Source organism: Pseudopipra pipra, chromosome 7 (assembly GCF_036250125.1).
Source record: "Pseudopipra pipra isolate bDixPip1 chromosome 7, bDixPip1.hap1, whole genome shotgun sequence".
Taxonomy (NCBI): domain Eukaryota; kingdom Metazoa; phylum Chordata; class Aves; order Passeriformes; family Pipridae; genus Pseudopipra; species Pseudopipra pipra.
The window spans coordinates 14,274,437-14,289,538 of NC_087555.1; the positions used below are offsets into that span (position 1 = coordinate 14,274,437).

The 15,102-nt window shown below is 37.0% G+C and overlaps 1 protein-coding gene across 4 annotated transcripts in view; it reads left to right on the top strand.

The window, feature by feature from the left end:
* RAPH1 (Ras association (RalGDS/AF-6) and pleckstrin homology domains 1) overlaps positions 1 to 15,102 on the top strand; it is an 87,882-nt gene that overhangs the window by 43,344 nt on the left and 29,436 nt on the right. For 3 of the 4 annotated variants that reach the window (XM_064660636.1, XM_064660638.1, XM_064660639.1), the window contains exon 5: positions 10,056 to 10,130. The exons of the other annotated variant lie outside the window; for it this stretch is intronic. In XM_064660636.1, the coding sequence (XP_064516706.1) occupies positions 10,056 to 10,130 (75 nt within the window). The remainder of the gene's footprint in view (positions 1 to 10,055; positions 10,131 to 15,102) is intronic. 4 annotated transcript variants of the gene reach the window in all.

Sequence of the window (15,102 nt, forward strand, 5' to 3'; positions counted from 1 at the left end):
ATAATTTAAATTTTTTCTTAAGAATTTTCAGTTGCAATCCAAAGGAGACATTCTAAAAGTTTTGTCTACTGCACATACATGGACTGGTATGTTTTAAAATTTGGGGTATATAGGTTTAAAATACGTGAAAGGGAAACAAGACTTTAAACATTATCCTTTTATTGGTAAATCTCGATTCTCCAATCAGTGCATCTGACTTATTTTATAACTATGAATTTAAAATTTATACTGTAACTTTTTTCCACATAGGAGGTGACTAACTGAAGTGTAGCAGGAACCACAAAACACGTAAGAATAATTTTATCTTCTGACATTGCCTGTCAGCTTTGCCTCACGCTGATGAATAAGTTTAAAAGTTCCCTCCCTGAAAGAACAGGAAAATGGACAGTTAATACATGTTCTTTTTGACACTGCTGGGTGGCAAAGCTGGTCTCAGCTCAAAAATCACAGTTATGGTATACTTTGTTACCTAAGTATGAACACCAAAGGCATTGTCTCTGCCTAAATATACTGTTCTTTCTGGTTATTCTGTGATGTTGGAGTCTTCTGTGGACAAGCAACTAAATGACTTACTCTGCTGTCCCAAGTGCTGTGTAAATAAGCACATTTTAAAATGAATCTCTTTGCTTTTGTGCCTGTTCCAGAGCACTTTAGAAAAATACTTGTGTTTGGGAAAGGATTTCTTGAGGAAAAAATTGGATCATTAACACAGACAAGCTAGGAAAATCCTTCTTTAGAGGTTCTATCTCTTACCAGGTTCATCTGCAAGAGAAAAAATACAATGGATCAATGACCAATTAAATCTAGGCAGCATTCCTCTTGGACTAAGCCACTAGACCTCAGTGGAGAAATCAGAAGTCTTGCCTTAAGATGTTACCAAATTTTGTCAAAAGCGTGCTGCAGGGATGTAGTATGCATTGGTTGCATTTGCAGTGAAGATATCACTACAAGTTGTGATTAATTAATGGAGCTTTTTAAGCAGCCAATTTTTGTAGATACACCAGTCTGCTTAAACCCAAGACAATTTTTTTTTTTTTTGCAACATTTGATTAGATTAGGGATGTGAAATACAACATCTGTAGGAAATTAGCAACAGATTACTTGTTTGTCCTTACTTCAGGTTGCCAAAAATCAAATTTGGAACAGATGACAAAAATTAAGAACACAGCTGCCAATTGTGGAACATTAAACTCTTAAGAGGAGAAAAGAATTTATGCTGTTGTCTTCAGTTGCATATATTCCTAACCTATAGGATGAAAACAAGAGTTCGTGACATTTGTAAAGAAGTTCAAACCCCCAAAAATAAGACTTCATGTTCTGAAAAAATAACTGAGAACTGGCCTTTTAGCTGTGTCAGGTTTGAGCATGCTGGTTAGTGTTTAATCTATTAGAGTATGGTAAAAGCTGTCTGCAAATACAAAGACAAGTCTTCATTTTTAGTTGACCAAATTTACAACTTTGATTAGTTTCCTAGGCTGGACACTTACTAGTCTCATTTTTGTAGAAGTTGAATAACATTTTCGACCAGCCAAATCAGTGCCTTGCTTTATGAATGCAGGTGTGGGGTTTTTTTCATGTGACTTATCCACTTTTAAACAAAAAGATAGATTTGTGACTTAGCTCCCCAATCTTTTATAGTGGTTGATCTTTGGATGACTTGATGTCTACAGTCATTTTTGGGGAAATGTATGGTGTAGAAGTCAACAGGCATATAATGAAATGTTATTTAATACAGTTGCCTCAGTATAAAAGGCAGCAGATTCAGTCAAAACCAATCGAACCAATTAAACCTACATGTACTCTTATTTCTTAGCTTTCTTAGCTTCTCTGATATTTTGTTTTCTGTGGTACAGATAGAGCCCTTTTCAGGATGAAGTGTCTGATATTCTTGAACTAATGCAGTTAGGAATTAATTAATCATAGTATACTAAGTTTGAGGGGGTTTTTTTCCCCTTCCTTCTTTAGGTCTTCCACTTAATGTATCTTTTTTTAGACAGATCAGACAAACACTTTATGTGAAATTATACTCTATAGTATTTTTTCCTGGTTTTTTTGTTTTGTTTGTTTGTCTGTTTGTTTTAATTTTGGGAGAATTCCATGCTTGAAACCTCCTCCCTGCAGAGAAACTTTATTTGGGATTTCATGTTTGGTTTAGATCCATGCAATTGATGAATTGGGCAGTCTTTCCCCATCTTGTTTGTGCAGCTGCCTGGTCATTTGGAGCAGCTTTCCCTGAAAAATAATCCTTCTGAATTAGTTGTTCATTGATCTTTTGGACCACGTGGTCAAAATGACTGCTGTCCACACAGGAGATGTGAAAACACATGGTTGTGGAAGCAACAGGGCTGCCTCTTTCTTGTGGCAGTTTAGTCTTAAATTTCTAAAAAGCAATAGTGAAACCAAGCTTGAACTGAAGTGTTCAGTAGCTTTTACAATCCTTTCTGTCCTGCTCCATCTTAAGTAGCTTGTGTTCAGCAGGGGAGCGTCACAACTTGACCTGAGAGGTGCATGAACTAAAGAGGAGTGCGTCTCATGCACACAGTGCAGCAGTTTGTTGATCAAGATGTTCACAGACATATTACTGAAATTGCAGTGACCTTCAGGAGGTTTAGTCTGTAACTGTCAGAACTGACATGAAGTTATAAACATTCCTAGTATTTAATAAATACTTGCTGTAAATCAACATTTGAAATTTTTTTTTTTGGTCCAGTTGCCTGCAGTGAAATGGAGTTGGATGAGTTCTAGGAGGGAGGGTTGGCCACTCCTGAGCTCAGAATGATTGCACCAGGTTCTCCCCTCCCTTGTCTGGCTGCAGTATCTGCAGCAGGCAGGCATTGCAGTTTAAAGAAGGCAGCTATACTCTCCCCCACGGACCCAAGCACTCTTGATCTTGGCTGATCTTTGGTTCAAGGTTAGTAGTGTACAGTCCAGTTGAAGGGCTGGGCAGTGCTCTCTGAGAGGATGCACCCTTGAGGTTTTTTTAATTGTGATGCTCCAGACTTCATTGAGACTTTATAGACTACAATTTTAATTCTTAAAGGCTTAGGCTTAGACAAATTTAGGTCTCTTCTTGTGGGACAGCACAAAGCAGGTCTTTGATGATGCCCCTGCCAATAAGCTATTTCATGGTCAGACTTAGAGAGGTCTTTAAAAACATCTGTATTTTAAATGACACACACCTTCCTTTCTTTACTTTGGAATACTTGTCTAATGTAAATGACTAGTAATCATCCTGTAATGGTAAGCCATTGTGGAAAATTGCTGTCTTAGTGATATAGCTTTTTTATAAGCAACTCTAGGATGACCCTGCTTGAGCTGGAGGTTGGACCAGATGACCCACTGTGGTCCCTTCCAACTTTACCCATGGTGATTCTGTGAAAACACATCTTGGATGTGGAAGTGTCTGGCAGCTCTGTTATCTAATGCTGCTGCTTCAGTTTCTAAGTGTCTGTTTTCCTTTTCTTAGGTTTTGATAAGAACAAACTGTTATCCCTTTTGCAACAATTTTTTTTTTCAAATATCCAATGTAAACCTCCTCTGGTGCAACTTGAGTCCCTTTCATCTTCTCCTATCTCTTGTTACTACTTGTGAGAAGAGACTGTCACCCACCTGTCAACCACATTCTTCTAGCTAATTGTAGAGAGTGATAAGGTCTCCTCTGAGCTGCTTTTTCGCTAGGCTAAAGCACCCCCTTTGCAAAGGAAAGCGGAAAATGGGTATTTTCAGTTAGATATTTATCATATTGTGTGCATATGAATACATTCCATATGAATATATGATATCAAAGTGTTTGCAAAGAAAAATTTGAGTTCTTTTCCATCTTTGTCCTCCTTTGGGTCAAAATTACAAAAATTATGTTTAAACTTTAATTTTTGAGTTCTGTTTTGAAAATAGTGGATTCTAATTCTTTAAGGTGGAGTCTAAAGAATTCAACATAGAGATGAAGTTGAAATGGGAGCTATAGGAGTTATCTTTTCAGCAAAACTTTTGCAAGCATGTAGCTCTCTGTTGGATGCTGACTTTTGCAAGATATAGCTTTCTATTGGATGCTGTTTAATGAGTTTCCCCAATATTTAGTTTGTTTTTAGGGACAGAGGATGCTTTTAAAAAAGATTTTTATAGCGTTTCTCAACTGTCACATTGAATCCAGAATAGTGGCACAAGAGTGCCACCAGCTGGTTTAATTAAACGTGTGGGTTAATGTTAAACTCTTATTAAGAGTTTTGCAAGAAACATGGCAAGATAATTATATGCACAAGTCCTCAGTGTGTTTGTTATTCTGTTGTACATACATTGAGTGAGTGGCTTTGGACCTACAGATAATATTTAACATGAAGTAAGGTTTTCTATTTAAGATATTTAAGGCATTAGAACAATAAGGTAAAATATCTGAGAAGATTGCCAGGTCATGCACTTCCCACCCAGATTTTGATCATTATTTGTAAATTGCCAGTGTAAAGAACATACTTGATACCTTTCAGATTGTACTGTGCTGTTTTTAAATTCTGTATGCACGTATTCTCAGCCATTACCTTAAAATTAGAGGAATTAGATACAACTTGGTCTCTTGCCAATGAGGCTGAATCTTTCTAAACTAGTCCTGCTTATTTCTGTATGAAGTGATGATCAGGTGTGTAACAAGAAAATGAATCAGTTCAATATGAACATTCTAGTCAATATTTTGCAAAACTGTGCACGTAGAGATGAAGAAAGGAGGCCATGTATACTATAGTGCATTACCTGTGAACCTGCTGCCGTGGCAGGATGGGCTATGCAGCCTTTATGTTTCAGAACCTGGCTAGACAGCTCAGTTTATCACCTTCTAAAAGGATCTGCTTAAAATCCACCCTTCAGTTACTGACTGTAAAAAATAAATATAATATGCTTGGGAATTCAGTGATAGTTTAGAAATCATTTCAGTCTTGATTTCTTTGAAACTGACTTTTGGCTGAAGACCTCAGAACCTCAAGAATTAAAACAACCCACTGAATATTTCATAGTAGAACTTACAAGGATAGTAGGTGAGAAAACCTTGAGGTTTTGGCCATGTAGGGCATTACTTGTCATTTAGTTTAGTGCAACGAATTATATTCTGGAAATCTGAAAGGTATTTTCATTTTCCTGCTAGCCCATCTGTTCTATCATGTTTAGCAAACATGTTTTATAGATGAAGGACTGGTGATGGCTATAAAAGTATTGTGCTGAGTTTTCTGAAATGAGTGAAATGCAGTTTTCAACAGCTGGTCCATGAACATCTGATATTTAGATCAGAAGATAATGGATGCTACATTCCTGTCTCCAAAGAAAGGATGTAGGAAATCTTTGAAGTCCAAAACCTAATTTGTAACAAGACTATAGTCCATATTTTTATAAACATCAAGGCTAGCTGTCTTTGCTGAATGAACTGCACATGACAACTACTAATTTTTTTGTCTTAACAGCGTCTAGAACTTTTCAGTGTTAATGTTAATTTTACTCAAACCTAGTTTTCTTCGTTGTGATTATCCATAGCAGCTTAAGTTTCCTAGGGAAACATTAGTAGGCTTACTTGTATGCTTTTTGTTACTTCTGATATTTTGATCATCATACCCAAATTTTTTAATGTAAAATTGTGTCTGCACTAAGTGCTTTTGTGCACAGCTGTTTTGTCATCCCTTGAGGAAGGTATATATTTAATTTTTTAGAAAGTTAATTTTCCGATCAGCATATCTTTTTTAGCGTTTTGAGGGTTTTTTATTATTAAACATCTATAGTTTTCAGTGTGATTCGGAATAATTGCTGCTAGGAGTTATGGTATGACTCAGTTCAAAACAGTCATCATTGCAATGTCTGCTTCTACTTCTTGCATAAAATGATTTTCCTGTTTCTGATAGTTTTCTTTCATTATTTTTCTATATCCAGGTCTTTTAACTGGATTGAGTTCCGGCAACTTATTTCGAAGTCTGTCCTGTATTATGAGGAAGGACTAAAACAGAAGTGAATAACTTTCTTGGTATTGTGTTAACGTTGTCCCCAAATGAAGTGTTTTCAACACAAAAAGAAGTTGCAAGTCTATTTGATACCTGATGGTAGGCTTCGTGTTTGGTTCTTTTAGGGCCCAGAGAGCCTTCTGAGGATTCTATTAACAAACTTGCTGAGTTTCAGTGTCCAGCATGGCTGGGCAGTGTTCTGGCCTGTCTGGGCTTCCTGGGGGAAAGTCTTGGAGCACAGTTTATATCGACAGATTCGATTATGTGACAAGAGGAAACATTTCAAGTTGCCTCTTAAGAGTCCTCTTAAAGCCCTATCGCTTCTTCCTTCCTGGATGTCTACTGGGCTATGGTATTTTGAGTTCTGCCTGAGTAGTGGTGGTGTTAGACTAACTGGGAATCCTGAGTGGAGTCTGGCTCCCTATTCAGCATTTAAAATATCAGTGTATTAAGTGTTGGCTTTAAAATTCTTTTACCGACAGAGTAGTTTTATAGATCCCCTTTTCATAGAAAAGTTCGAGATATGCTAAGTGAACTTTTTTCCTACATATAATGGAAGTAACTTTGAGAAGCTTTTTCGTTGGTACTGCATTTGCATTAATATTTTTATACAGAAACTTATAACAAGGTATGGCTGTTACTGATGGCTGGATATTGAGAACACTATCCTATACATAAAAAATACAGCTTTACAAGAAACCTTGCAGTAGAAGTATAGCTAGCTTTGGACTGTGCACATTTCATATACTGTTTGAGTTTGCCTGCTTATTGAAGTGTGACCTAGAAATATGTGATCTTCCAAAGAATTTGGTAAATCAGGCATCAGGTCTCTGACTTGGTGTTATTCATGTTGAATTAGCTGTGCTGAGTATTTTGATGGATGCAGCAAATTAAATAGTCTTCCAACACTTACAGTCTGACTTCTTTCTCTGTGACTTCTTGCTTAGTATAAAGGACTGCACGGTTTTGTTTTCTCTGGAGCTGTTGTCAAACTTTGACACTTTCATTATGTTTCAAACTACTTTTACCTTCCAAAGATATTTCATTCTGGTCATGTGACATTTAAAAAAAATATTTTTAAACTGAAAACACCCATTATGAGAAATGGTGACCTTGTACTGGGGAAGCAGTCAGCTTACTGCAGCAGGATAGAAAAAATCATGGCATTGTGGGACACGTGCTAGTTTGTGTAATTGGAATTGGTTTTATATGCCAAATGAATCTAAGGTGATACACTTCATTGCCAGAGCTTGAGTTCTCGTTGTTGTGATGGGAGCAGGTGGAAGAAGAGATGCTTTTCATGATAGAAGACCAAAAATGTCTACCTAGGAGTAATTAATGTTTTGATTTTGTTTTCCTGGATTTCATTGCTGATATTTTTAGTCTGGGAAAGTACTTGGAGCATGAAAGTAGGTTAGTTTATTTGGAAAGATCAGGCATTTAAATTGTCAGAGCTTCAATACTTATTTGAACTCCAGAAATAGAGAGGAAGGGTGGACTATTTAGATCCTCTGTGTGGTCTACTGTGACTGTACTATGTAGAAAAAAATCCCAAAAAAATCTTCCCCTGAACAATGGAATAATCTAGCAGCCTGTATTAAAGAACAGCACTTGTTTACCTAAAAGCTTGGTGTTTGAGCTGAAGTCTTTCTTTGAAATAGATTAAATGCTTTAAAACTGGATTGTGAAAGTAATATACTGTTCTAAAATGAAAAATAATTTTTTTCTTTATCTAATGGTTTGTGCAGGTCAAATATTTTAAAAATATTATATACACATAGTTATTGTTTAGCCAAGCTATAATTTCTAGAACTTAGGCTTTTCTGTTGATTTGCTGCTTCTGCTCATTCTAACTTTTGGGTATGTGCAGAACTGCAGAATGTATTACACATAAGGAAGGAGCCATGCACAGAAGGTGTCTGGGAAAGAGGGCAGTTGCCTTCCTGTTTCTAGGCATGTTATCTCTTCACCTCAAATTCAGAGAGGTACTTGTCATCATACTGTTGTTCCACATTTTACTGACCAACCCCTCTTTCCAATAAAATACCATCATTCTTGATTTCTAGAATAGCTCTCCTGTGGTTATCTGTTTCCATATTTTGCTGCAGGTCTGGAAAGCAGTATGAACAAAATTTCCAGTGCCTCTTAAGTTGTAAGAAATATATGGCATTCCCGTTTCTGGATAGAACAGAAACTCCTTAGTGGAGAAGATTTCCACTGTACTTAAATGCAAGATGGCAGCAGCTGAAATGACCAGTGATGGGAATAAGGTTAATCAACCTGCCTTGAGCTTCCCTGTAGGAGAAATATTCTCCAGCAAATAGTGTTTTCTTTAAGGAGAGATTCAGTCTCCTCTCTCAATTCTGATGCTATTGTTGACTAACAGGCAAGTGCCTAAACCCATTTGTAATGTTCCTTCTATTGCAGTGCTTCATTCACCAAGAAAAACGATCCATATTAATCTGAGTCCATGATGTTTCTCAAGAACTCTTATCAAGAAACTCTTTAAAAGAATTTCCTTAAACTTGTCATTGGGTTTTTATGTATACTTTTGGGTTTTGAATTGAGCCAGCCAGTTTATTCTGCAAGTTCTGTAGCAATACCTTGTAAGGAGACCATTCTAAACTGACTTTGCGTGAAGTTAGAGCTGTGTAGGAAAGGATACAATTCAAGTATGACTGTAAACAGTGCCTGAGACCTTTTAATTATACCAGGTCCTACAAACCTCAGCAGTGTGTGCTCCTAAAACATAGGATGTAGGTGCAGACAGTAATTAACGTGCAGGCAGAAAAATCTTTATTCAGTGTGTAGCATAACCTGTGTCTGTATGAGTGGCTAAGTACCAGGTGAAGCTTGGATCACTTCAGATGCTGTGTATACTCTTTTCTGAGCTGTAACTCTTAAAGCCTCCTTGAGATCCTTAATTGCTTATCCCAGCATGTGGAAGTCACATCAAGTAAACTCCCACTGCAGGAATTGTATTCCCCAAACTATTTGATACTGCTTTGCATGAAGTTGTAGACATGGGCTCTTCATTTTTTTCAGGAGACCATACCTTGTTGTGGCACTGAAGAAGAGATGGGGATTCTCTGTTGCTAATTTCTAAACCAAAGGATAGTAGGCACGTATAGTTGTCATGCCCTGTTCAGTGTAGCATTGGACTGACTGAAACAAGGCTGAGATAATTGCAGCCACACAGGCCAAAACTTGCAGTACAGTGGTGGAACACAGGAGATGTACTTAATGCTCTTTTGTTAAGTGCCCCTTAGCAGACTTGTGACTGTGTGGTTCTGCAGTCACTGCATGATGATGGTTTTGTTGTCTGTAGCAGATGCTGGAGAAGACAATCGCTCTGGTACCTGTCATTGACTGATTTTTTGCATTTCTCTACTGGTTGCTTCCCCTCTGCTGATTTTGCTTCCCCTTTTTAAACAGATGAAAATATACTTTATGGTAGTTTATCTTCCAAGAGAAATGTGGGGATTTGTAATTTTATAATTCAGACTATACAAGGGAAGAGAGACGTAAGCCCTTCAAAAACAAGGACATTGATTGTAAGTCAGCTTGATGTTATTATGGTAACATCTTTCTTCTTTAGCAATGAAGCAGCAACCAGTGTAGAAAGCATGAAACCATTTCCTTGTCTCTAGGATGATCAGGTTTTAGTGGCTTTATGTTTGTGTAGTGAAAGTAGAATGTTCAGTTTTAGAAGACTGGAAAGGATTTTGAAAAGCATTGTAAGTGCATGTTTTCTTACTTTTATAGTTCTAAGTGTCTTTAAAAATAAGTTTTCTCTTGCAGAAAAGAAACCAGTTGCAGGTAAGCAAAAGTTTTCTTAATTCTATTGTGTGATATTTTGTACAAAGGAAGATTAAAATAGTGTCCTCTATTAGCACAACTCCTTTTACACCAGTGTGTTAAGCTCATAGTATTTGGGAATGTTCATGTTTTTATGGAAGGGAAATAAAGTGATGATGTAGTGTTTTTTTCTATTAAACTCTGCTTTATCTTCTGTAATCAAGACACTATAAAATTACTATACTGACTTCCTTTGATTTATGTTCTTTCTCTTTCTTTCTGCACAAGCACTCCTATTTGGACAGGGAAACCTCCCTCCTTCTGAGAAACATTGCAGGAAAGCCTTCTCATTTGCTGACCAAGGTGATGCTTCTTGTTTCCACCTGTATGTCACTATTTCTATGTAGAAAGAATGCTTTTGGTGTGTGCTATGCTTCTCCCACCCCTGCCTGCCCTTTCCAGAAACTTGTGCATTTGCTTACATGATTTTCCTTATTATCCAAGGTGCTTTTAAAGGCTGAATTTTATTGTTTGTTTCTGCAGATTTATCAAAGTGTTCAAGTTTTTGACAAATATTTAATAGCCATGTCAGCAGGTAAAATGCCTTAGCTGAAAAGGAAGTGTACTGAGCTAAAAGTTCTTTTGTTCCTATTGCCATTCACTAGTTGAAAAAAAAAAAGATCATAACTGTGGAAAATATGTGGGACTGTTCAGTACTTTTAAAAGGCATAAGTAGCCTTAAAATAGGTTCACTTGCTGTATCAAAGATAAACTGTAGTAAGTAATGGGATTTCTTTTTATAACATTTTGAATGTTGTCTTAATATAATGTGGGGAGAATATCCTAGTAAAACAGTGGTCTAATGAGCCAGGTATGTATGAACTCTGATTATAAATTCATTTTCTTCACAGGAAAGAGGACAGTAATGTACTAAGAGAGCACAAATTGTTCTTAAGTCTAAGAGTTATATCTTCAATATGTATTTCCTTCTGAAACTAGAATAGGAGGGATGGAGCAAGCTATAAATCTCCTTGATGAAAAGACAAGCTTGGATGAAGAACAAACATACAGCTTTGTGTAGTTCAGAGAACTTTGAATATTTGGTGGCTGAGGTGTCAGATGTCTCTCGTGCTACTACCTACTGCAAACTGTTCCTTGGGTTGTTTTTGTAAAATAGACACACTAGTAGAGAAAGCTCAGGCAAGCCTGAAGTAACAAAATGTATCTTGGGGACTTCAAAACAATAAGAATAATGCTGGGCATAAGTAGTCTGTATTTAGCAATAAAAGTTTAGAATTAGTTTGCTGCTTTTTCTTAAATACCTTAATATTCTTCTCAAAGTGCTCAGCATCTATTTTGACAACAAATTTTTAGTCTGTCTTCTAGAGGAGTACAAACAGCCAAAACCAAGTAATCTTCTGCTCTTGTGATTGTTTTGCTTAAAATTTAAGTCCATACCTCCTTCTCCCCCCGCAATAGCTCCTTACCCTGCTGTGCACCCCACTGTGTCCCCAACAAAGCAAACAGCCACCAAAGCAGCAACCTTGACTCATTACAGATAGATTAACAACAGCTGTGGCACAAATAGAAACCATAAGTTTCTCTTTTATCTCCATGTGTTTTCAGGTCCTCCCTTCTGATTGTTTGTATGTGGGGTGAGTGTTGGTTACCATATGGAACTTCAGTTTAAAAAGTGCATAAAATTATCCTGTTATGTCACATGACCATGGACTAGCTCGTATCAGTGATTCTGATAGACTCCTGAAGTTAAATGTTTGTGTTTATAAATCTTTATGTTGGCTAATTAGACTTTGTAGCCCTTTGATTCAGATGCTTTTGGTAAGCTTGCTGATTTTCTGAGGATAATGTTGTTTGTTCAGCTTGGGGCTGTCAGTACAGTGGTGCCCTCTACTTCTGACTACTGAGCACACAGGTCTGGTGTGGATACTTACTGGTTCTCTTCTGACCTCCTGCAAACAAATTTCTTTAGTAAAATGATGAAATGGAAATCCACTTTGCTGCTTAGATCTCTTCACCACATTAGATAAACCCTGTATAAGTGAAGCAGGCCCAAAAAATGGGGCATTTTCTTGTAGCAAGGTGTTAGATAAGTTAACTGTAGGATCATGTTGCAGCTCTATGCTGGTGTTCCTGCTGTGTCAACTATTTCTTATTATCTTACTGTTTCTGGTATTCTTTCCTTTCTTTGGTATGTCTACCTCTTATATTGAGACTAGAGACACTTTGGGGGAACAACAGTACCATTTTTGTCCTCTGGTAATATAACCATTTGTAGAAATTCTAGTCATGCACTAGGTTCCCTTTGCACTACAATCATGCACACACAGTTCCTGACACAGTGTAGGGCAGATCTCAGCACAGAAAATGATGTATTAGTTTAATGATTCATATATGTATGCCAGCATCTGGAGGTAAAGGAATCATGTAATGCCTTTTCTTCCCAAATATTTGGTACATCATTCTTCTTTTCATGTTGATCTGAAAGACAAATATTCTTATGAACGTTGATTCCACTGGTTTGTAAATTTTTGGTTACTGCACACTAATTTCTTCAGACTTTCGATTAAATAAGTTGTGATGTTGGCTTCATGCATCTTAGATCAATCTGATTCAGATGTTGTGTTCATTCTTGAATGAAGCATCTGTTTGAGATTTTTTTTTAGTGCAGCTTAAAAATACAGCAGTTCATTTCTAATCTGCAAAGGATGTAAGCACAGTCTGAAAACTCCAGCCTCCCACAGCCAGTTTTTGAGGAAGCTGTGATGGCCACATCTAGAAACCTGAAAAAATTATGTAGATGGTAGTAGCAAGATTTTGCACAGTGTTGAAGTTAAATAATGAAATTTTTCTTCAACAAGCTATTGTGTACTAACCTGCTGTGATCATTGTGACATTCCTGTGTAGTTTTAATATCACCTTTTTCTTTTTTAGTATTATAATGATATTATATATTCTATCAATATAATAAAACATGATTTATGTATTATTTATAATAAGCTTGTGGTTACATTGTTAGACAATCAGCCTGTGTTCTGAAATCTGTTTCTGCCCTGTTCCGAGTATCGGTTGAGCTTTTTGTCCAGCTAAAACTTGCCAGTCAGTTGTAGTGTCTCATCTGTTATGTTGTAGTCTTCTTTCCACTCTCAAACTTCCTTACTGTGATTTCTAAGGCCTGTTCTTCAATCTGGTTTGTTTGGTTTTTTCCCTCCCCTTTCTTGCTTTTGCCTGGTCCCAGATCCCAGTACCTTTTGTTCTATAACTCTTTGCCCCAGTGAGGAGCCTGGCCTAGAGCCGTTGCAAGACAGGGTCTATTCAGGGGCAAGCAGGCTGATAATGTGGTGCAGGTTGCTTCAAGGGATAAAGAGCCAGTGAAACTCTGTTGGATTTTTTCTTCATTGCTACTAGCTTTGTCAAATCTAGTTTGAGTAGTCTTTCAGGGAGACAGCAGAATGCGTGTCTCAATTGATTAATATTTTATCTGCCATCCCTTGAAGCATACCTTCTAAAGGGCACAAAGTCCAGTTTGAGGAATTAACCAAAATTAATGCACCTGAGAGGTCAATACTGGGTCCAGTACTTTTCAACATCTTCCTTAGGCATGTGGATGGTGGGGCCTTCTTTGTGCCAGTAGACTGTGGGGAAGATCCCTTCTGTGGGAATTTGTGACAAGGGCCAGTGTGACTTTGAAATGCATTTAAAATGTAACTGCTGCTATCCAATTTCCATTCAGAAGGCACCTCTGTGTTTGAGTTAGGCTTCTAATAGCAAAGAGTTTGTGAATGGTGCACAGAAGTAGAACAAAGGAAAAATATGGCATTACCCCAGTGTAGTGTCACTGTGATATTTAAGACCTTCCCAGGTGAATAATTCTCAGACATAACCCCCAAAACAATACTACTGCTTCAGATCCATTTCCATGTTTAGTAACATAATACAATATGGTGACAATGTCAGGAATATTCCAGAGTATTAAGCTGGGAAGGAAGAAGGAAGAAATGTGCAATGAGTCTATGTTAGTGAGGATGAACTCCTCACTGGAAAAAATGACTGATGTACACTCACATCTAGTGAGCTTTGAAAGAGTCATGTCTTGCTTCCCTTTCTGCTTTACCCAGATATAGGTTATTCCAAGTTATTTTGAGAATGACCAAGAACTACTGTAAACACAAGTTCACTGTTTATAAATGGACTGTGCTGCTATTGCCACAAAATGGTTTTTAGAGTAGGAGTGTTCTGCTTGTCCTAATGAGTTTATCAAGAAGACCTGCTCTTTATATTCACACATTTGGGTTTTCCCTTCTAGTGCCGATCACATACACACTTGTTCTAGTGTTCTTTTTAATAATAGATGAAAGCAACCAACAGAAAACACTTCATTAATGTGATTAATATTCAGATTGATATACATTAAACATGGGGCTAATAGAGATGTCTTGAAGTTTTGGGCCATTAGGTTCAAATGGAGATGTCAATATGGTGTTCTCTGGCAGCAGAAACCTCTGTTTCAGTAAAAGCTCTTTAAGCAGGACAGTCCTTGCAAGACAGGCGATTGCCTTTCCACCCAAGGCTAGACTGGAACTGGGAAAATAAACAGTGGATACCTGCTTTTAGTCCTTCAGAAGTCAATGCTACTTATGTATTTAGGTATCTTCTTATCTGCATTCAGAGAAGGAATTCAGACAAAAAAATCAAATATTAATGAAAGAATAAATTTCTTCTTCTATGCATCTTGTGATTTGTGTATCTACCCTGCTAAATTCAGTGAGATGTGGACTTTCTTACCTAGCTCTTATTGTTTAATTACTGGATTTCCTAAGTACTGTAATCTTTCTTGAGTGGTTCCACCCCCCCTTTTTTCCCCCATTCTTTCTGTGATCTCTGTAAAAGGATTCAGTTAATGACCCTTTAAAAATGTAACATGAAGCAGAAAATAAAGTCCCAGCCTAGAAATGTGAGGCACAAAGTAATTTCAGCAAGGTCAGCTTTGTCATTGCATGCATCTTGCATATTTAATGCTAAAACACAGGTGAAATTTCTGATAACTGCATATTCAACTGGAAACTGGGGCAGGAAATTGTGATCGTCATATTAAGGAAATCTTTAATTTTTGTGTGTGTTATTCTTTATGATATTGCATTGTAGGCTAAAATTATCAAAAACAGTTCTGGTATAAAAATGCAAAGAAAAAGGTCATTCATTTAAGACCATTGCATTGCAGAGATGTGCATTTTCCATTTTAGTTCAGAATGTTAGAATATTTTGGATTAACAAATTCTCAATGTAACTATGTTGCCATGTATTCTTTACATCAGGT